This window comes from Artemia sp. Qi Xiang Cuo, chromosome 14 (assembly GCF_049724085.1).
Source record: "Artemia sp. Qi Xiang Cuo chromosome 14, ASM4972408v1, whole genome shotgun sequence".
NCBI lineage: Eukaryota > Metazoa > Arthropoda > Branchiopoda > Anostraca > Artemiidae > Artemia > Artemia sp. Qi Xiang Cuo.
In genome coordinates this window covers 25,878,038-25,902,508 of record NC_142807.1, presented here as the reverse complement: position 1 = coordinate 25,902,508, position 24,471 = coordinate 25,878,038, and the positions used below count along the sequence as shown (strand labels likewise).

Sequence of the window (24,471 nt, the reverse complement as noted above, 5' to 3'; positions counted from 1 at the left end):
TAGCCAAAAGTAGCTAAAATAGTTTTACCCATTTTACCTTTATTTTAAGTTTTCTGTTTTTTTTTCTCTGGTTTAGTTCTGAAAGTGCAATTCCTGTAATTTTAGTTGAATTTTCAGCCACATCAATCGTTTTTCTAAATTTAGGAAATTAATTTGCTGATCTTTGAAACCTTGTAAATTGGAAATGAGCAAAGCTACCTAACCCCTTTCCAAGGTAGCAAAAAGTAGCCAAACTAGATTTTGACTGTGATATCTAGTAATCTGACATGTCAACTAGGCAGTGGCAGATCCAGAGGGGGCAGGGCAAGGCCCCCCCTACCATAATCAAAAGTAGTGTAACTTACTTAATTCACTCAAGTTTGCACTAATTAACACTTGCTCCTAGCACAAGTTTATTGAATCAGCCTATTTCCTGCCCCCCCCCAAAAAAAAAATTTTTGGATCAACCTATTTTGCCCCCCCCCCTCTAAAAAAATCTTGGATCTGCCCCTGCAACTAGGCCTAGACAAAACATTCAGGTGGAGGCAGCAGTAGATTCTACTAAATTATTGGTCATTCTTACAAACTTATTTGGGTGAAGTTGTTGTGAAAGATAATTATTTTGGCGCTTGTGTATTATATGGTACACACTCGAGAATTGAAGTTAGGTTAATCCCAATGAAATATACAAAAATATGATGAAAATACAATACTTTAGTAACAAAATTATGAAAACTACAACAAAGAATTATGGTAGGGGGGCTGCACAAGGCTAAAAATATAATGCTGCACATAACACATTATAATAAATACCTAACCCAACCAAAATACCATCTCTATATATTAATTATTTAATAAAAATATACCTACAGTGTAGGTTTTGACTTAGCCAAAGCTAATTTTCTTTAAATTCTGACAGGTATAAACTGGTTATTGTCTGATGTTTAGATCCAAATTCTCAAGTGTGTACCATATAATGCACAAGTACCATCCTTTTTTCCTGACTGAGTTTAGTTTTCTTTTAGAGATTATATATCATTTATTTCCATCAACCCATATTACTACTACTACTAGCAATTCACCACAGCACTAAGCCACCCGAGGCCAACACAGCTACACATGCTCCTCCTCCACCCCAATCTATTCAAAGCCTCCCTTGTTATATCTGCCCACAAAGTTCCCATTCCCTTTAAATTTTTCTTTATGACGTCCTCCCACCCCAGACAGGGACGACCTGCTTACTGTTTAGCCCTAGATGGTTGGCTAAAAAGAACAATCTTTGGCAATCTTTCATCCTTCATCCTCACAACGTGCCCTAGCCACCTCACCCTTTCTTTCATTATAGCCCTAGAGAGCAGTATTGAACCACATTTTTTGTATAGCCTATTGTTTGAAATGCAGTCAGTCAGCTGGGTACCCAGGACACTCCGTAGGCAGTTCCTCTGGAAAATATCTAGCAAATCTTCATCTGCTTTTTGGAGTGTTCATACTTCAAAGCAATATTTGACCGATGTCATCGCTGTAGATTCTAATATTCTAATCTTAGTTTTCAGACTTATCTTCCTATTCTTCCAGACTTTTTTTAACTGTGAAAAAACACCCTGAGCCTTGGCTATTCTGTTTTAACATCTTCACTGCTCCCATCATCTTTACTAATAATACTACCAAAACAAGTAAAGCTTCCCCCATGATCAATCTTTCCACTACCCGATATCACCTTTTCATCGTCATTTATTCATGACAGCCGCGACTTGGTCATACGAACATGAATTTTCACATCAATACTAGTACCCTGAACTCGCAAAATTTACAAAACCTCATTCATTTTGCTCACACTTACATCTAGAATGCTTAAATCATCAGTATAATCCAAGTCCAGGAGACTTTTTCCTCCCCATTTGATTCCATGGTCTCCCATTGCCTTTCCTGTGCTCCTCAAAATAAAGTCCATCAAAATAATCAGTATAAAGGGGGATAGAACACGAACCTGCTTAACTCCTGATTTAATACAAAACCAGCTGCTAACCTCATTTCCTACCTTAACCGCAGCAGTGCTATTCTCATACATAGCACTAATCACTTTAATGTATTTGTCTGGTATACCATACAAGAATAAAACCTTTACTAAAGCTCTTCTTTCAACAGAATCGAAGGCTTGCTGATAATCTATAAAACTGAGGACCAAAGGTTTTTGAAAACTCAGGCACTTCTCAATTATTAGCCTAAGAGTGAAAATTTGGTCAACACATCCTCTACCTTTTCTAAAACTGCACTGCTCTTCTCTAAAAACTTTGTCAACTGCATCTCTCAGTCTAAAAAGTATCATATTGCTAAGGGATTTACTACCTACAGATACCAGACTAATGCCTCAATAATTACCACACTCACTTTTATCACTGCTCTTATAAATTGGCTTAATTAAGGTTTTCCTAAAATCGTTAGGTACTTCCCCTTTTTCAAAAATCATATTCATAATCTTCAATAACTTGTTTCTAACCTCAGAGCCACCATATTTAAGAAACTCATTTACTGACCTATCAGCACCTGGAGCCTTATTATTCTTTAATCCTTTTAGTACTGTTGCTAATTCCTCCTCACAAAACAAATCCAAGGTATCACAAACCAACTTTTTCATTTTCCTCTATATTTTTTCCTGCAACTCTATCTCTGTTAAGCAAATTCTCAAAATGTTTGGCCCATCTCTCTTTAGTTTTTTCCTTATCGCTAATTGCGACCCCATTCCTATCTTTAACTGGGACAAGTCTGATCTCTTCCTCCTTCTATCCCCCTAGATGTTTTGATGGACAGCAAGATTGTAGAGGGCTAGTTAAAACTTCAAGATGTTCTTACTTCCTATTTTGCTAATATTGACAAAACTTCTGGCTCTTCTGCAATTCTTTGATCTTCTCCATCTGATTCTAGGTCTTATCCTGGACCTACTTGTCTTAAATATATGGTTTTGGATCCTTTCTCTGAAGTTGAGTAGCCAGAATTGTCAATGATTGAGGGGCCCTTCATCTTCTTGCTCCAGACTGAATTCTTGCTAAAGCTGTCATTTCCATTCTTCCTATCATTTTTCCAGCCTTTAGAAGACTTGCCAGTCTTTATTATGAAACTTATATCTTTCCAAGTGCTTTTGCTGTTATAATTTTTAAAGGTGGATCACAGAATGATTATACAAATTATCATCCCATATCTCTCTTATCAATGTTTAATAAAAAAATTTGAAATCCATGCTTTCTTGACTTCTGAATTTTCTTAAATCTAAACATTTTTTTTTTTCATGATTTTTAGTTTGGTTCTAGGGCATAGCCTCCTTTGAAAACACAAACCGATTTAGAAAATTTTATATTTAGATTGATGACATAATTGTATAAGAGATGGAGGATCATTGGTTCATTTATTCATCAAACCTTGAGAGGGCAGGCTCTAGATTTATTTTGGTAGGGGCTTAGTACTGTTTATTGCCTTATTAGCTGGACACCTTACACTGTAGCATGTTTGACATTTCTTTTTGCACAAGATGTAGAACATATGTCTAGTGAATATATTATCCTTCATGGAGGTATGGTCAAAAGTACCACAGTGACTACAAATAGACGTCAATATGCAGTTGGGCGCTGTGACCGACTCCATGACAGGAAAAACATTTTTTTTTGGAGAAATTTGAACTCTTCTGCAGGTAGCTTCTTGTAGCCAACCCAAACTGATACTGTAAGAAAATCTCCAAGATTATCCCTGGTCCCAAAATGCAGCTTGAATACTTTGGAGCGCTCAAAGCTACCGATTTTTTTCTTGCCCTTGATGCACATGGAACAAGGGATTCTCTATCAGTATGAGTCATGCTAGGTAGACCTTTTTTCAGGATGGCAAAGATGGCAATAAACAGTGTCCCTTTGAGCATGGCAGCAACCTCAGGCTTACTGGCTTTCATTTTCTTGACAATCTTCTTGGCAGGTGATTTAGATTTGATGTGCAGTTTCTAGTCATGTTTCAACTTTTTTAGCTCACTTATTTCTGCTGAGTTGTGGAAAATGCTGTCCAAAAACTGCTTATGAGCATTGGGGCTATGAAGAGATTTTGGGATTCTGAGAACAATGGCATAAGATGGCTGGAGATGCACAGCTACTGAATAGTAAAGCAAGGGATCCTAATTGCTAAGGGGCAGCATAGGTTTTGCGCTTTAGCTGTATTCACAAAGTTGTTCAATGCTAGGTATGAATTGTTTGCCTTTCGGGATAGCGTAGCGCTTGCCTCACCAAGATTTTTAGGGACTTCATTTGGTTCATATATTACGGATGTTGGTAAAGCCACTGAATTTTTATCAAAGCAGTCAAGAACTTTCAAAATGTCCGCATATGTGTCACTAGCTTTCTGCCTCTTTGTGTGTGTTCTTTGTAGGATATTCATTGTAACACACTGATCATCTTGATTGCCCTTGTTGCACTTTATCCAGGACTTCTTTATCCTTATGGCTGAATCTTTCGAGAGATACCTAGAAATGCATTGTCTTGGTCACCTAAATCTCTTGAGCACTCCTTGCATTTATTCTTGTTTTCTACATGAATGATCTTTATTCTGAAGATCTGTCTTCTAATAGCTAAGGAACTATTGTCTCAGGATAGAAAGAATCTCTATCCAAATGGAGCCTTCCTAGGTTCATTTTCTTCTGTTCTGTTTAACAACTATTTTGTTGAGCCCAAATAGCATTGTCTGTCTTCTTGCATTTCAAATGACGTCAATGTCTCTCCTGTTTTTTGTGTCAATCCTAAAGCAATGAGAAATCTAAATCAAAGATTTGTTCTTGTCTTTTTGTTGTGTGAATTTTTCACTCTTACCTACAACTGACAATCACTTTCTCTTCAGCTTATACAGTACTTCACCTATTCTACCATATTTTTGCAGTGTTCTTTATCGCAACCCTCTTTCTGTCTTCTTTGTTTTCTTCATTTATGAAGAGCAGAAGCCAGCATCTCAGAAAGGCTGTGCCTACGGGTTTCTCTGCATGTATTTCAGCCCCTGCAGGATTCAGATTTCTATAGCCCATACAGGACTTCACCTATTCCACCATATTCTTGTGGTATTTGTATTGCAACCTGCTTTCTTTCTTCTTTTTTGTTCATTTATGAGAAGCAGAACCAGTGTCTCAGAAAGGCTCTACCTATGGCATCCCCCGCCAGCATTTCTACTTAATACTGACAAATTAACTAGAAATTAAGTATACGGAATTCCTCACTTTTTTTGGCAGTACTCATTATGCTCAAACACAATTCCTCTTATCTTCTTAGCCACACAAATTTCTGCACTTTTATCTTAATCTCTTTTGCTGTTACATCTTCAAGCTTGAACACAGGTGCCGAATAAATCAGCTATGGTTTGCGATAAGTGTTGACTAAAGTCACCTCCCTAATTGTTCTGATAAAATTTTGGTTCCAAATATCCCATAAGGATCCATATAATCTTTAGCATTCCCTCATACCATTGGGTTTTGCTTTTGTTCTTCCCCCAGAACGGTACTCCTAGTATATTCAAAATTCTAAATCTTGGTGTGCAACTTCTGTCTTAAGATTTTATCTAGCTCTGTGTCACCCTTAGATGTCAGCACACTGCTTTTTGTCTTATGTACTTCTGCATAAAAATTGAAAAACTTACCATCATCAACAAAAGGAGTTGAGTACAACCTTTCTGAGACACTGGCTCATAAATGAGCAAAAGAGAAGAAAGAAAGAAGGTTACATTAAAAATACCGCAAGAATAGGGTGGAATAGGTGAAGTCGAGCTGAAGAAAACTGAATCATGCAGTGGCTGAAATGCATGCAGAGGAACCCGTAGGTGCAGCCTTTCTGAGATACTGACTGCTATTTCTCATAAATAAAGAAAACAAAGAAGACAGAAATAAGATTGCAATAAAGAACACTGCAAAAATATGGTAGAATAGGTGAAGTACTGTATAAGCTGAAGAAAGCTGAATACTTCAGTGACAGCATTCAGCACACCCCCCCCCCCCAGCATTTCTACTCAATACTGACAAATTATCTAGAAATTAAGTATACAGAATTCACCACTTTTTTTGCAGTACACATTATACTCAAACACAATTTCTCTGATCTTCTAAGTCACACAAATTTCTGCACTTTTTTATTAATCTCTTTTGCTGTTACCTCTTCAAGTCTGAACTCAGGTGCAGAATAAATCAGTAATGGCATGCAATAAGTGTTGACTAAAGTCACCTTCTCCCTAACTGTTCTGATAAAATATTGGTTCCAAATATCCCATAATGATCCATATAATCTTTAGTATTGTCTTCTACCACTGGGTTTTGATTTTTTTATATTTTTTTTTCTTCCCATGGAACTGTACTCCTAGTACATTCAAAATTCTAAATCTTGGTGTCCATATTCTGTCTTAAGATTTCATCTAGCTCTGTGTCACCCTTATATGTCAGCACACTGCTCTCTGTCTTATGTACTTCTGTATAGAAATTTTCCTCATACCACTGCAGTCGTTGTAGTATTTTTGGAACATCCTGTTTATGGTCTGTGGAAAACTTACCACCATCAACAAAAGGAGCTGACTTTAAAAAAAAAAAAAATGCATCAACCATCATTCCAGTAATGTGCTGCTTTATGTATTTAAATAACCTGTCAATGTACATCTTGAACAGATATAGTGCCGAGAGTTCTCCCTTTCCTAGAGCTTTCTCTGTATATTGAGATGCATTAGCTATGTCAGCGCTAATTACAAAGATAATTCTAATGCGATCTGATTTCTCAAAACTGGCCCATGTTGCCTTAGAATGGGATTGCCAAAAATGCTCAATATATGTTTGGCTTTCATTCCTTTTAGTCCACCATGTTGGTATTTGCCAAGTAATCACCCAAGTACTTCTGCTTGTTCTCTTAGCCATTATTTATGAAACTATTGTATTGCAGTTGTCAATGCAATGGGGTTCCAGTTATGTAGATACGGTCTCCCCCCTCTGTAAATTAGTGAAATGAGCACTTTCTTATTCACTCAACCTCAAGTGGGAAATACATTCAGAACTTCTATAAATGTTGTACCTATCTCTGACCAAAAATGCTTGTGGAATCCATAACCCAGTCCATAACTGCTGGGTGATTTATTGCTCTTTAAATTTTGACCATTTTGGCTACCCCTTCTGCTGTCAGGTTGATCCTTAAAATTTTGTTTTCTTTTAGAGTGACTGTTTTGCTTTTTCGAGTGCACCAAACACCAGCCTCACGTGTTCTGTTTGAAAAGAAACTAATTAAAAAGGGCTAAATTTCTTAAAAGATTTCAATTACAGGACTGATTAGAATCTATCTGTCCACTTCTTTCTTTAATTTTTGTAATTGTATTTCAAAAGTAAGCTCAAATTAACAACAGTAATGAAATTTCTTCTTTTAAATATTTGCACATAGAGACTCATGTGCATTGGCGTTCATATGCCTTAGGCATTTACCTAAGGACCCCCCCCCACCAACTTATTTATAAGGTTTAGGCTGATTTGGTACATCTGACTCATCTCTTTTGGAACTATCTTCAGATTCTTTTTTATTTTTATTTCTAAAGCAGTGTTTCTCCTTCTTATAGCCGCTTTTGTCCATTAACTACAGAGCCTCCTCAAATTTATTTATCATGGGTGATGGTTGGGATGATAGTTCATGGTCTGGCAGCACACAGACATTTTCTTCTTCAAGAGGACGAGGAAGAGGAATGCAAAGAGGCTTCCAGAGCCGCGAGGATCAAAGTAAGTTTGTCATTGTGTGCTATTGTCATATTCGGAAGCGTTATAAATAATTCTATGTCAGTAATAATGCGAAAATGCTATGTCAGAAGGCATGCAGAAAGGCAACAGTTTAAATTAAAGCTAGGCTAAAATCTAAGTTCACTGAAAGTCACTCTATAGTAACGAGAACTTCGTTATTCACCTCCAAACTTTTTTACGTAAAATCTCTGTATTCAAGAAGCATCGTTAATCCGATACTATACAATAAACTCACTGAAGATGCATGTTGCCTCTCTGGTTACATCATATAACTATCTTATTAGAGAAATTAGAAAAAAAAACAAAAACGTGCATTTTTCCTAAGATCCAAAGTTACCTATTATTACTAGTCATTTCTGTTGATGATTTTGGTTGGGTTTGGCATTTTATTTTCTTGGTTTGGGGCTCAATCAGAAGAATTGTATCATTTGCAATTCCCAAACTTTAATAATTCTGTCATTGGCTTAGAAATGAAGTTGTGTATTGCTGCTTTCATAGCAGTGATGCTAAAAAGTTACTCTGTTTCAAGAAATAAATTTATAAACCAGTGTAGGAAGATTTTTCTTCAATTTGATCAAAGTATGTTACACCCGTTTTTTGTGGAAAGTCTGGAGTTGGTTTGTGGAAACAAAATCGACTTTCAAACTAAAACTAAATCTGAGGATTTTTTTGTTCAACTTTTCAGTAATAATCAGTAACATTACTCTTTTGACTTATCTGATCAAAAGAACTTGGAGAGTTTAAGCAAGAATTGATTGTTTGATTACGGTCATCTTCAGGGATGATATGTCTTATAAGTACTTCTGCAGCTGCTCAAATATATGACATTTGTTTTTCTGCATAAATTCTGTCATTAAACGCACCATTATGACAATTTGAAGGGTTGTTGTGATTCATGTCGAAAAAATCGGTTGACCCCTTTGAAATATTAGCAAGGTTGTTGTAGCATAGTCATGTCCCTTGATGAGAGGTGGGAATTTTCGCCTGTTGGTGCCCCGCCATGCAAAAAGTGGGGTAGCAAAGTAGCAATGGTACTCGGTAGTTTTCAAATCTGTTGGCAGATTTTGTCTGAAAATACCATATCAAACAGCTCGTGGGAACGAACTGTAAGTAAGAAGCGATCCGGCTCAATAGTAACCGAAACTCTTAAGAAACGGAATTTTGATACCAATAGATACATCAAAAGAATTTGATTTTTATGCTGATTTCAAATATATAAGTTTAAATAAGTTCTGTATTACCCATCAAAGGTTACTAGCCTGAAAAAATTTGCCTTATTTTCGAAAAAAGGGGGAAACGCCCTTAAAAATGATAGTCTCTTAATGAAAATCACACCATCAGATTTAGTGAATCCGAGAGCCCTACTGTAGAGGTTTCAAGATCCTATCTACAAAAATGTAGAATTTTGTATTTTTTCTTTTATGTATTTTTTTCGCTCTTTACACTCAACTTTCTATTGTTTTAAAAAGTAGAGTTGTGACAAAGAGTCAAACTTTAGCGTAAAGAGCGAGGCGCTGAGGAATTTCTGTTCGTTTTAAGTTTTAATGTTGCTCCTTACTTTCAGTTAAAAAAAAACTTGTTTTTTTTTTAATTTAATTTACATATAAAGATAATTTTTGCTCTAAGAAAAAGCAAAGAAAGTTTTGACTAGCCTATGGGAGTAAACCCCGAAGCTGCACCACGCCGACACGACGGTAGCGAAAGTGGGATTTTCAACCGGCGGCGTTGCATCGATTTTTCTGCTTAAAAATATTAAAAAATTGCATTTCACCAAGCATGCTCAACCTCAACTTGATTTTAGTAAGGATTTTTAGCTGATTGGCTAAAAACATACAAGAACAATATGAAAAAACAGGAATTTGTTGGGCCGTGTGGAAAGTATTTATGTTCACCGTCGATGACACCAAGTACAGTTATTCTTTTTAGCCACTAGACCCAGGGAAACCTATGTTGTGTTTATGTTTAGCATCGCATCGTTCCTGTAAACTCCCGTGTTTAGTCATTTTCTTCTCGTTAATGATTTGGGCTAATGTGTGTATAACTTTCAAAGTTTGAAATTCAAACATCTTCTGTTCATCAAATATATACGAAAATGAAGTGAAAAACAAACAACAACAGCAAAAAACGCTCTATACAAGTCAGATGCCATGGCTTAACAATACTAAAAATTTAAAATCGACCGTTACAAGAAGGTTAATTCAGAGATGACACTCTGAACAAGTTTATTGTTGTCATGGATAAAATTGAGTTTGTTCACTCTACTTGGAGCCAGCATTGATCTTTTTGCAGTCACTATCGGTTTTGTCGTGCTAAATAGCCGTTCAGCTGGTGCACTTGCAGCTGGTACAGCCAGAACTTGACGAGCGTAAATTGTCACCCACGGGATCTGATGTTTGTATTTTTTCCAGAAGGTTAATATCTGGTTTTCATTTTCAAATAAATTCAACAGGTTGGCTACTGTAGCCAACGAGAAATAAAGATCAACCTGACGCCGGATCGTCAGGTTGATCTCTTCCTGTTCTCCAAGGAAATGAGTATCCTGACCGTTCATCTGTTGGAACAATTTTTGTATGGACAGTTTCTCAGTGCCAGCAGACGAACAGGGGCTTTTTGCAATTGGTTCTGATGGTGCCTCATTACTGTTCGGAATTTCCACATCACTCAAGTTTTCATTTTCTGTTTCTTGTGCATTAGCGGGGCTAGAACCAGCAGCATCCACATTTTTCCCATCACCAATCTCTTTAACAAATTCTTTGAGTTCATTTTCTGTAACATTTTTTATCCTTTTAAAGAGTAAATCTCGTCGGTTTTGAGACGATTCAAGGAAGTGTTCATCAATTTATTTTAGTCTAAAGGTCTCAAAATCTAATAGTGCTGCTGACACTATCAAATCCTCTCGACGGAAACGCTGATCAAACTTGGCCCTCAAGTTTTGCTTGAGCTCTGCTATTGGGGAAATTTCATCCCACTTTTCTTCCATCTGTGCCTTTAACATTCCTCTACATAATAAAGCAATGCTCAGTGTCGGAAAGGTCTCACCTTCAGTTGCTTACACTGTAGTAAGAAAAGCAGACAGAAGCTTGCAAATGGCAGTCATGAGCTCAAGATCATCTTCGTCCAAAACTAAGTCAGGTCTGCCAATTTGACGAAGGGGAGTTGATACAACAGGTTTATGGCTTAAAATACTTTCCAACATTGTATATGTGGCGTTCCACCGCGTGGGAAGATCTCTTTTGAGCATCCTGTAATGGTCATTTCTTCCACTGCAGGGTATCTCCTCGGATACATGAACAATGGGCAGCTCGGAGTCTGCATCTAAAACCTGATCAAGTTCGCTCAGTTCTTCAATCGCAAAAAAGCTTCGGATTTCTGTTTTTCGAATTCGCGACTTAAATCAGAGCCTCTGTAAGTCAAGGCTTTTACAATAAATCTAACCTTTTTCACCAAATCACAAACCTTTGTAACTTTTGACACTCCATCAACTGTGATCAGATTGTGAAGCCCATGTGCTACACAATCTCTTGACTTCACATCTAGAATTGAACAGGCTCGAAAGAGTTATATTCTTCATGTAAAAATTTGGAGTGATGTACATGAGTATGTGACACTGATAGCTAAGATGTCGGTGGTTATCCGTTCAGATATCCATAGCCATAGCTCCACTTTTAAACTCTGCCCTGTTGCCAATGATGTTTTTCACTGTTCTTAACGTTTTATCATATATGTCCTGCAAGCAGGAAATGGCAATGTTTCTTTCACTTGGCAAGTCTTCTGCGCCTGCACCAATATCATACTTTGCACAAAACTGTGAAAAGCCTATTCCATTTATAATATTGAAGGGAAGGTTATCCTGTGCACACAGCAAAGCAAGATCTCTGTAAAGAACATACTTTGCAACTGAATCCTTACTAGCATTGGACCCTGGGGTCCCATAGAATGCTGCAAATGGGTTTCTTCTTTGCAGGAGCGCCCCGAGGCTCATTTTGTTGGGGGGATCTTCGTAAATTTTACCGAATTGCTACGTGATTTATGCCGAATTTTCTGCAGAAATCAATAATTTTGCTAAATTTTGGCCAATTTTGCACAATTTCTGCCGAAATCTTTGCCTTTGGTGAAAATTTTACCGAATTCCAAAAAATATGGGTGGACCTCCCCAACCCCCCCCCCTCGGGACGCCCCTGCTTCTTTGTGTCTGTGAGTCTTTTTTCATATCAAGTTTGAGAACTCGCTTTGTCTCTTCCTCTCCTTCGTGGTTCACCTTGAGATGTGTGATCAAGTTTCCTGTGCTTACTTTCCTCTTGTACTTTGCCAAACCTCGGTGAATGTCTTTGGACAGGGCATCCTTCCATGCCTTTTGTAAACACAGCTTGCAATAAAAGTAGTCTTTATCCACCCCCTTAGTAATCCCATTTTTCTTCAGCAGTAGTCCACCAAAAAGGTTCCACGCTGCTGACTTTTTGGATTTGTCCAGGGAAATTGAAAAGAGTAATGCAGGCTCCCTGGCAAACTGTTTAAGTGACTGGGTCTCCATTTTCCCCCTAGAAAAGATGCATGATTTATAGCCTACCACAGTCATAAGTTAAAAGGTATAAATAAATACTTGTATTTCTAGTCATCAATATCATGAAGAAGACAAGTAGAACCCAATGTTAAATTAACAGATCTAAGGGTAGGTTGGACAGATTACCAATTCCAAATTCTCAGATCTATTATAGAAATGCCACCTGACATCATAATTTGTTATTCTGAATGAACAGAAAGGCTTACAGAGAAACAGTAAACGGATATTTCACTGTGGCGTAGGGTGGAAACTATATTCACAGTGCTTCTCGTTATTGAACTCCCAGACGGGTGACAAATGTGCAATCGGTTTAACCTGCTCACATATCTATTAACCTTAGTACAACTAAGGGTTTTATTCGTATTTTAAATCAACCTTTACAGTGACTTTACAACACTCTAAAGTGAAAAAATATATCCTTTCATTTCAGCAGGATTAAATACTGATCATAAAGACCAAGTAACTGATATCTTTTACATATTTCCAGTCACGCTTTGGATATTGGCTAAAGTTGAACTTTCCAGTCTTGTTTCAATCTTCACAAATTAGTTTCATAATTTTATTAGATGCTCTTGCATAACTTTCAAATGACCCACTTTTTTTGGGAAGAATATTCAGTCTTAATAGTATTGCTTTTTTGTTTTCCTTTATAGCATCTAGAACTCACCTAAGCAAAGCTCCGTGCTTTTTCTACCCAACAATAGTGTATGCTGCAGCACAAATTGCTGACAAACTTCTAATAAAATATTTTTAATAAAGATAAACTTTTTATTCACATCAATGTTGCTTCTTTGATGCTGTTCAATTAGTCCTACATTATCAATCAAATTTCTCAATGAAACATAATCGCCTTTGCAATATTCAAACCAGACTGTAGTTTGCTCAACAACTGGTACATCTGCAATTGTGGAAAACAAAGTAGCATACTAGCGTGGTTGCTTTTACCTATTGGTGCACAAATTTCTAAGGAAAAAACATAGCCTTTGTTTTATTGTGATTATCATCAAACAGATCTAAAACAGAGGCACAATGACCTCTACATCCCCTTGTTGATTCTCTTACATACTGGAACAGGTAAGCATCATGCCAACACTAAGAATTTTGTAAAAAAAAAAAAAATTAAAATGCATACTATGTTCTGGAAAGACCAATCCATACCAGGTAAATTAAGACCCTCCCCCTTTTTTTAAAGATTTTTATATGCAGTCTATGCTTATTAAGCAGCAGCTGTAGTAATTTTTCATTATTTTCTGGAGAAGATGGTTGGTTATGATATATAGCAGCAATTTGAGTAGACAGTGAAGAGCCTGGTGAGTGTAGGCCAATCTATAGGTTTTTAACTGCTTTATATTACCTTAAATTACACTTACTAGCAGTACAGATAAATCCAGTGGACGCCAGTTAGTGATGATGGGGCTGCAGGACAAAGTGGAAGGTAGAATTTTTGTTTTAAGAAAAAATTCTTCTTCTTCTTCCTACGAACCAATGTACATGGCGAGCCCAAGATGACAGTTGTTATCTTTAAGGAACAGATTAGCCGGGATGATGGTTGCAGCCCGGAGGTCGATATCGATAAGAAAAAAAGAGAGAAAAAAATAGTGGCGTATTAGCGCGGCTTCGGGGTCTATATGGGGGGGATGGGTTCGGAGCCGTGATATTTGTTTACAAAACTTTCTAATGGGGTCTTTTTCGGGTTCCGGCTCATAACGGTTCGAATCTGGAAAAATTGGAGAATAAAAGTGAAATCTGGCTCCCCAATGGCTCTCCTTTCACCGTGGCTTTTTGTTTTTTAACCTTGGTTCTACTCAGCTTGACCCTTTTTTCAGGAAAAAAGAACTACAAGCTATTTTTTTTAATAAATTACTCAGAACGTTGCCTCTCGCAGAATACGAGGTCTGTTCACAATTCTAGCAATCAGTATGGAGCCTCTTGAATACAAAATAACCATTTAATTTACAGTATGGATGCAAGGTGAAAAAAAAGAAACCTAATAGTGTTTAGAATATATTTTGCCATCTACATGTATAATTCTTCTCAGCATGCCTAAAAATATAATGAATAAAAACATAAAATACGAAAAAATTATAACGTTTAGAGGGATCTTAAATAAAGCTCATTGCGTAATAAATAATTAGTTATTCGTAAGTTGGCTTTGAATGGAAGACACAAAACTATTAACGTTTCCTGTTTGTTATGCTTTATTTTTAAATCAGCTGATGTCTTAGTTTTAATCGATATTATTGACCTTTTTTTAAATTAATATTAGACCAGCATTAGTGTCCGCTTGTAAAAAGCCCCATTGCTGTTGTTTATTAATATTAGTATGTGAATCTTACAGGTAGCAATGACGGGGAAAATATCGAAGTAGCATCCAGCATGGTTGCCCGAATAATTGGTCGCGGTGGCTCAAAAATTAAAGAGTTGGAAGAAAGCTCCGGATGTCGAATCAAAATTTTAAAAGAGCAAAGCTCTGGAGACTTGGTGGTCATAAGTTTGTCAGGTGGTGATATCTCTGAAGCAAAGAGGCTCATTGAAGAAGTTACTAGCTCAGGTGGTCACCAGAGGGAACGGTATGGCCAGAAACAAGCCAATGGGTTTTCTGTTGAATCTAATGGAAGCAATTGGGATGAACCGAGTCCTGGTTCGGATGATCAAGACTCTGGCTCAAATAATTTCAAAAATTCTGATCGACAAAGACGATCTCCTATGGTATGTGTATTGTTCCGAGTTGTTGTGTCTTCTTAATTTGCCTTTAAAACATTAAAGCTCTCAAACTTCTTTAAATTAGCTTTCATTTATTTTTATATGCTGATAAAGCACTTGAAACTTCATCAAAATCCGTACTTTCGCATTTTACCTTTGACTAAATCAATATGCAGACCAATTTACTTTCATAGTGTCTTGTGGGATTTACATTTTAGCTATATGAAAACGTGTTTTTTTAATTAGATATATGAAAACTAGCTAATACTGGCAAGTGCTGGCCAATGCAAATGAATTAGCTAATTAAAACTTAACTATACTTGCGATGGAAATGGCTTGAAATAGCAAGGTTTGTCAGTAGCGAAATTAGCAGGATTGTCAGTAGCAGATTGCCTGAGCACCTTCAGGCAAAAACGCCTGAAGGTGGAATCTTACATTTTCATATTTTTGAGATATTTCCAAAAACTGTTTGCTAATCTGCTCTCAAGGAGAGAATCTGCAGGACATTGTATGTTCAATCTCACTTTGACCTTCCGTACCTTCATCAGCAGTGGGACATACAACCTTTCAACGCAACCTTCAGGCATGGCAGCACCGATATGCAAAAGACTTGAAAGATAGTGGGAGATATGAATTTTCAATCTAATAATATTGTATTTTTAAGATGTATTGCAAGCAGATCAAAATCAGAGCTAACTGCTGAATAGTAATCGGTGTAAAGAATTTGCAAAAATTCCAGAAAAAAGAATTCCCTAGTTGAAATTACGATTTGATCCATTTCGTAGCCGAATCAATCAAGACCAGTACAAGCTACGGAGAAAATGAAATGTAAGAAGCGTTGCTGATTTTATTTTGATGTGCCAAACATCTAATGTAAAGCAAAATCCAGGATTGTTTGCCTATTTTTGGGAGTATGGAGAACATGCTTAAGTACATTTCAGTGCAGACTTAGTCGAATTAGCTAGAACACGAGGCGGATTATTTATTTTTGATGAAAAACATTTTTTTTTCTTTTGGGGTATTAGCGAATCAATCTGTTGCTTCGACGCCAAATATAAAAAAAAACCTGTTTGCTGTAGTATCCTAACGACTCAAATTTCCCGCATTTGCACTATTGGGTCTAATCCCGGGGTCTTTGCAAATCCCTCGTTCCCTAAGAACATATTAAACTCTGTGGAGGCTGACGTTTAAAGCTTGAATTCTACCCAATTCTAGTTTATCCATAAATTTAAATTTCTCTTTTGTTATTATTGTGAACTTATTATAACTCTCTAAGTCAATGTGAGTAAGGCGTGCAAAAACATAGATTCTATGTTTTTTTATAATTTCTTGTAGCTTAGCAATATATGAAAAGACCTTCAACTTTACCATAAAAAAATTAGGCTCAAAATACTTCGTATTACCATTATTTAAGTTTACATATTAGCAGCATTGTTGTTTTGTAAATGTATGCACTCTTGCATTCTGCGTATCTAGCCTTTCAATAACCGTCAGTTTCGAAATAAGTGAAATAATAAATTGATATTTACGGACTATTTTACCATTTGGATATATTTACTCACTCATATAAGGTCATCTATTATTTTACTGTCCTTTTAATTTGATTTGATAATCTGATTATAATTCAGTTTTGCTAATAAGCGAGCAGAAGAGGGGAGTTTCTTGTCGCAAGGGCCGTTGTACCTGCCGGGAGTGTTACTCCCTTAAACTGCGGGGATCTGGTAGCAGGAAACTACGCTGCCTTCGCTTATTTGTGTCTGGTTCTTATGATATGTAATGTGAATAATGAATAATGGACTTGTTTTTTCGCCGGTTTTAAACTTTTTGCAATTTAACCGTGATAATGGAGTGAATGAAAACGAAATACTGAAATTTGGAAAGGAGTTATTTCTGGACTTGCCAAGTGTAATCGAAGCTATAAAAAAAAAACTCTACGATGCGGCTGTACCTGGGACTGAGCTTCCGAGAAGATAAGGGCCGAAGGCTTTGGAAAGCAATCTGAAGCATCTGAAGGATATGTTAAGTATATTCAAGAAATGTGACGATGAAGACATAGACCTACCGATGTTTGTAATTCGTTCTCCAAATGATGTACCTGTCATCCCTGCTTTGGTTTATTCGAGTTTGAACGGGAAATTGAACAGAATGGAACACTTCCTAAAGACTGTTTCAAGTAAGTTCGATTCGTATGATAATCACTTCACACCACTGCCTGCCCGTGCGACGCCGTCAACTGACTCTGACACCACTGTTGTTGTCTCTAAAGTGCCGCAAACACTAAATGACCCGATAAAACGCAAAGAAGTGCTCGATAAAGTGAGCTGTCATGATGCAGTTACCAAGCTGAGTTTGCGAGGTGACAAATGGCTAATCAATGTTAAAAAAATCTGCTGCTGAAGAATTCAAAGACTATTTCAGTGATTTTAGCAGAATCTCCATCCAAGGTGATCACTAAGCGGTTTTTTGGGATAGTCAGAGGAATATCGAAGGACTTAGACCTCTCATTCTTTCAAGCATATCCAGGTGTGGTGGAAGCTATGCAGCTCGGTGACACTGGCACGGTTAAGCTTGAGTTTTGTGACTCCATGTCAAAAGCCAAGGCTGTGCAAAATGGTGTTAAACTTGGATATGAATATTTATCTGTGAAAGAATATCTGTCGGCACCTCGGTGCTGTCTAAAATGCCGTTCGCCAGACCATAGAGTAGCTGATTGTGCAAGTTTGGTTCCGAAGTGTGCACCCTGTGCGGGCTCTCATATTTCCACCAAGGATTCTCCCTGCCAGCTTGATGCAAGATGTTCAAATTGTGGTGAAATTCATGCTTCCTTTAGTCTTAGATGCAAAGTGCTGAGAGATATCATTGTCAAGAAGAAATGATTGTGCCTGTTTCGATTGTTTCGCTTAATATAAGTGGTACTCGTTTAAAGCATCATATGATTGATGAATTGTGTGACCAGTTTGACATAGTATGCCTTCAAGAACACCTCCTGACTTCTACTAGTATTAACGTGTTAAAAAGAAGTTGTAATCATTCCGTTTTTCCAACTAATGCTGAGGTCACTTTTGGTAGACCTTCTGAAGGCCTCGCGTGGATTGTTAAGAATAGCCTGAGTTTGCTCTCTCCAGTGTGTTTTCACAGTGACAAATTCATCCTTGCGGTTCGGTTTGGTAATACTGTGCTGATAAATGTGTATCTCCCGTGTAACAAAAAAACTATTTCCGCTTTAAACGCGTGTATGAAAGCCTCGATAAATCTTAAGGCTATTCTTGCGTTCTTTTGTATCGACTGGTTATGATTTCATAGTGGTTGGTGACTTCAACACAGATATTACAAGTCAGTCAGTTCGATCCGATATAGTCCTTGATGCTTTTTCTGCTCATAAAATAGTCCAGGAAATTTTTGATTATTCATATATTCACCAATCTGGAAGTTTGTCTAATTAACCATGTAGTTTCCTCGCCAAATATTAATGTATCAACTTTTCTTGTTCATGAAGACTATTGTGATATTGACCACCTCCCAAATTTGTTCTCTGCTTCAGTAGTTGCTTTCTATTCTACTAGGCCGTTTGCACAAAAGTCTAATTGATTTTACAGGGATAATTTGAGTATAGATAATTTTGAATTTCATATTTCAACGGTGTCCGCATTATTGGGTTCTTTAAATAGTTCCTTACCATTTGCTTCAAGTTACTGACCGTTTCTCAAATGATAAGCAGTCTCTAAATGAATATTATGATAAAATAATTCGGTGGTTAAAACAAGCAGAGGCAACTGCTGTTCCACTAGAAAAGATTAAAGTTAAAACTAGAAAACCAGAATGGGTTTTGGGCCCAAAATTAAAAGTTGTAAAGAATAAAGCTAAGTTTTGGCTACGAATATGGGTGTCTTGCGGTCGGCCAAATCGAGGAGTTGTCTTAGATTTGAAGCAAATTACCAAGCGTGCTTATAAAAAACGTTTACGGCAGTCTAGAGTATCTGGTTTTGATTTTCCTGTGTCGAGAAAGGAGTGGTCTCATGTTCTGAATTCGGATAAGCTTAGTAGCGATTTTTCTGAAAGTCCTATAGCAGTTCATACTTAGGTGTCGTATTATAATGATATTTTCGGCAAGGTGAGCCGGGAAGTTGAAAAGCTTTTTAGTAACCTTCTTGAGTCGGGTTTGCCTAATCGTATTTCTCAGAGTAATGTATTACCAGTTTCTACTGTTGATATGGGTCAAGCTATTAAGAACATGCAATCTAGCTCTGTTGATCAAGACGGAATTTATTCTCATCATCTAAAAGTAGCTTGCCCAACTTTGATAGATCACCTTCAGCTACTGTTTCAGATGTGTTTATCTACTTCTATGGTTCCCGATAGTTTTTTCTGTGGCACAGTCACCTCGGTTTTGAAGCGTGGAAAGAATTCGTCAGAGTGTAGTTCTTATCGACCAATTACTGTTTCGTGCACTCTTAGCAAAATTTTTTAATATATTCTTCTCCCTTTCATTTCAGAAAATGTTAACTTTGGTGAAAACCAATTTGGCTTTCAAAAAAGGCTGGGATGTCAGCACGCAAATCGTGTTCTAGCTTCCCTCCTTTTGCAATCTGTTAATGATAAATATCCTCTTCATATCTGTGCTCTTGATCTATTAAAATACTTTAATTGTATAATTTACTCACAAGTTCTTTATTCACTTTTTCCAATACTATTAACATTAGTATTGTTGTTTTGTTACAGTACTGATTTTCGAACTCTTTTTTTTGAGTAAAATGTAATAGATAGTGTCAAATTCAAAGGCGTTTCTTCGGCTTGGGGTCTGTCAAGGTGGTGTGCTTTCTCCAACCATTTTTAAGTTATGTATTGCTCCTATCCTTTCATGTTTGCCTTCGACTTTCATTTCTGATGGAATTGATGTCTCGTATCTTGCTTGTGCGGACGATGTTCTCCTTGTCACTCGTTCTAGGACTGGGCTCTCAAATTCTGTCAGCTGGATCTCAGACCAGTTCAGACGGACTGGGCTTATGTTGAACGTTGATAAGTGCGAATATACTTCATTTAATTCGAGTGCGAGTCTCCCTCTTACGTGTGGTTGTTTCTTTATTCCCTGTGTCTCTTCTTTTCGGTGGCTTGGTCTTCACATTACTAATAATCTCAAAACACTTCGGGCTCTGACAGTTTCTAATGCAAAAAAAAAAATTCAGATAGGATATTCAAAAATTGTTGCAAATAGAGGGAGGTACAATAGAAAATTGCTTGGGAAGTTATATTCTCTATTTTGCGATCATTCTATTCCTTTTTTTATCTGGTTTTCTTCCAATTCTGAAGCCTAAAGATCTGAATTCTATCCGGACTTATTATTTTAAATTTTCTCGGTACCTTTTGTGCCTCCCTCCGTGGTTCCTGAACCGGTATCTAATATCGCGATTCGGCCTTCCTGATTTACGGAAAAAAGTGACTGTGCTTGCGGGAAAGCTGTCGTTATCTGCCTGTCTTACTGCGCACCATAATTTACGTCGTTTTATGTAAATAATTGTTAAGTGTGCGAGTTTGCTTTTTTTTTTTTTTTTTGTTCTTAATGTACTCTGCTTCTTTTTTATAGTGGGTAATAAATAAATTATTATTATTATAATGGTCTTGGCTTTTTGTTTTTATTTTGAATTGTTGTTTTTCTAACTCAAATTTAAAGTTATTGGTTTGCGGTCCAAAGTGAATCCTAGCAGAATATTGTAAGAAAAGTGTATTTTTATAAATATCTAAATCATTAGGACCAAAAGCGTCTCTTTCATCTTTTTTCGGTCTGTCAACACTTTTCCTCATTATTGTCACAATTAATGTTTATATAGGTGTGAATATTCAATTTTTTAAAGAATTTTTTGTTTTAGGAATCCCCTGGTTCGACTGAAAAAATCACAATAGGGTCTAGTTTTGTCGCTAGAGTTATTGGAAGAGGTGGAGCCAAGATTCGTGAACTTCAGGATAAATCAGGATGTCGGATCCAGATACTTAAAGAAGAAAGTGATGGAAATGAGTCAGTAATATCAATATCAGGACAGGACACGAGCGTTGAAGAAGCTAAACGATTGATCATGCAGATTGTTGAGCCATCTGAAGGATTTGGGGCAAAGCAAGCAAACCGGTTTATTAGTGAAACTACTGCAAATGATTGGAATGAACCAAGTTCTGGTTGGGGAGATCGAAACCAAGGTTCAAATGATTTCAAGAAGCCTGATCAACCGTGGCGAGCTCCCAAGGTTTGTTTCTTTTATAATATTTATTCAAACGTAGTTATAAAAGTCGGGGCTAATAAAGCATTTAGAACTGATTCTTTCCGTCGTGGATCTCGTGTTTTAGGTTGGAACCTTAACCCGATTTTAAAGCAAAGCCAAAAGAATGCATCTCAAGCTTGTTACCTTTGGAATTGCGCGGGAAAACCGCGATCTGGACCATTTTATGATGGTATGAAATTAACTAAACGCGATTTTCGGGCCGAGTTGCGTTTGCATAATGAAATTATAAAAGATGAAATTGGTTCAAGGATTACTAGTGATAAGAATGAGCTTTGGAGTTTGGTTAATTCTAGACGTCGTAATAATAATTGTTCACCAGATTTTAATAGTTCTCTGAAACTAGATGATTGGATAACTCATTATAATCAAGTTTTTTCATCCGGTGATGTGGCAGTTGAATCACGGCTAGACTCTTTATTATCGGAAGAAATTACAAAGCCCCACCCAAATAGTAAAATATCTGTTTCTGTTGATGATGTAACGGTAGCAATTAAAGCTCTAAAAAGTAAGCATTCTTTTGATCATGATGGTATACATTCAAACCATATAAAATGGGCATCCCCCAAAGCAATCCTTCTCCTCGCTACTCTTTTTACTACTATTCTTTCTTCTGGAGTTCTTCCAACTAGCTTTTCTCGTGCTACCACTTCACCCCTTTCAAAAAAAGGAGGGAATACGAATCGATGTTCTGATTACAGGCCGATTACTGTTTCGTGCCAGATTAGCAAAGTTTTGAGTTAGTTTTATTAAAGTATTTGGAGCCTTGTAACCAAGGCCTGAATCAAATTGGGTTCCGTAAGGGTCTAAGCATGGATGTTGCTCATACCCTCCTTTCAAGAATAATATCCTTTTGTAAGCAATGGGATAGAGTTTATACACTTGCGTTAGATTTTGCGGCGGCGTATGATTCAATTATCCATTCTTTGGCTATGACTGCACTTCTGAAGAATAATATCCCACTACCAGTAGTTTTGATTTTAAAAAAGTGGTATTGCTCCTCTCGTATTCGTATTAAGTGGAATGATCAGTTTAGTGATTATAATGTTAAGTTATGTAGGGGGCTGAGACAAGGAAGCATTATTTCTCCTTTGATTTTCAATATTACTGTTTCGGGGCTATTTGATCAAATTCAGTTGACTTTTATTTATGGTAAAGGTTATGTTCTGTCGTGGATTGCTTACGCAGATGATTTGATCCTTTTGAGTCGATCGCTTCAGTCATTTCAACAAAATGTAGATTTTTTAGCAAAGGGTTTTAGTGAGCATGGACTTCGTTTTCGCCCTGAAAAGTGTCAGTTTTTAATTTTTGGTCCTAAGGCTAATGATCTCGTTAATTCAGAAATTTCTCTTCGTATTTATGATAATATTTTAAAACATTTGGAATCTTTTTTATATCTTGGTGTACCTTATGGACCAACTTTAGCTCTATGCCGTGCTTCTATTTCTAAAGCAGTTAAAAGTAGAATAGCGTCTAGTTTCGGGGCAGTAATTTGTCTTCGGGATCTTCTCTCTCGGAAATCCCTGGCTCGGGTATATAATACAGTCGCTTTGCCTCAAATTTTAGTTTTTTCATCGCTTCTCCCGTTTTTTAGAATTAGTAATATTGCGCATGTAAAAACCACATTTTTTAATTTTTCTAATTTCCTTTGCCGCTTTTCTAAATATGAATCAAATACTTTTTTAATGAATGCATATAAAATAAAAAACCCTGTTGATGTTTTGGTAATAAATCAAAAGAATTTTTTATCCAAATTAAATGTTTTTTCTCATAATTTATATATAGCTGTGCACGAAGCTCAGTTTATTTTATTTTATTTAATTTTTGAATGAAGTATTAATTTGTGAAGTGTTAATTTATTATCTATTGAATGAAGTGTTAATTTGTGTGGTAATTTTGATTGAAGGCCTTTGCGTATTTGTTGTTATATAGTTTAAAATAACTTTATGGCCTGTTGATTAGCGGTTATTATTTTTATTTATTTCTTTTTTACTCTTCGTGTTCGGAGGAAATAAAAAGTTTGAATTGAATTGAATTGAAACGCTAAGTATGTCAAAATGGTACAAATACTAGGTTATGTTTATTATTGCAATGTTGCAAAGTATCTGAAGAAATTATGTTTTTTTTATTGTATGTTAAATTACAAAATAGATATTCAGGCGAAGAAACTACTCATCTAAAAGTGTGTGGAAAGTAATAATGGGGCTTTCACATTTTGTGTTTGTTAGAAATATAGGAGAAGCGCGTATGAAAAAAGATAAGTGTTTTTGTTGTTATTTTATTTGGGGGTAAAGACTAGTGAAAATTATATTTGCCTGTTTTTTTTTTCAATTTGCTACCTTTATTAATAAAATTACTATTGAGATACGACGTTTAATTCCCAGTTGTAAACATCATATTTATTATTGGCAGTTATGACTAAACTTTCGAAAATATGAATAAACTTCGGAATTTGGTTAAGGATGTGAAGGAAAAAATAAGGAAAAGACAAGGAAAACATTCACTAAAAAAAATTGTTATAGGTGCAAAAGAGCAACATTAAAAAAGACTGCAAAAAAGCGCAACCAAGACTAGTGAAAAATTAAAAATCCCTTAATAATTTTTAGAATCAGTAGATGTAATTACAGAAAAGAAAGCTATCGTTTTATATGTAACCAAATTACTGTTGGTTTGTATTATTAGAAGGAAAAGGAGATAAATACGCAGAAAAAGAAGAAAAAAAGGGTCTAGGAAAAGATCAAAACAGTCAAACTGCCAACCGCACGTTGCTTCTGGCAGTCTTGTTTCTGCTGAGACTAAATTTTTTGAAATCAGTATTTAGCAAATAAGACACAAATCTTACACGTATATTTTTCGGATGGATCTCGGAGGACTCGATCACCTCTAATTCTAGAGCTGATCTAGAGAAGTTATTTTATATGCATACTATTGAGATCCGTTTTCTAATAAAATTTAACCTTTAAATAGTTACAGACTCCTAACTTTCTTTTTTTTTCATTTTGATGGTTATCCAGTAAAAACACTCGAACTCTACCAGTAAAGTCTCAAGTAAAAACTGTTCGAAAACATAATCATTCAAGTCCAGGAATCAACAACGGAAAAGAATCGAAAAGAAACAGGTTTCAGCTTAATGTACCAATCATTTCGTAGAAATACAATGCATGATTTTTGGTAATTGCTTATGTGTGTGAATA

General features: G+C 36.4%; 1 protein-coding gene across 3 annotated transcripts in view; it reads left to right on the top strand.

Annotated features, from left to right (window-relative positions):
* The window catches only part of LOC148944308 (putative ATP-dependent RNA helicase DDX43), a 61,824-nt gene that overhangs the window by 1,020 nt on the left and 36,333 nt on the right, over window positions 1–24,471 (top strand). For all 3 annotated transcript variants that reach the window (XM_089099772.1, XM_089099773.1, XM_089099771.1), the window contains exons 2-4: window positions 7,573–7,729; window positions 14,647–15,017; window positions 20,876–21,244. In XM_089099772.1, coding sequence (XP_088955898.1) covers window positions 7,618–7,729; window positions 14,647–15,017; window positions 20,876–21,244 — 852 coding nt within the window. In that variant the 5' untranslated portion in view covers window positions 7,573–7,617. The remainder of the gene's footprint in view (window positions 1–7,572; window positions 7,730–14,646; window positions 15,018–20,875; window positions 21,245–24,471) is intronic.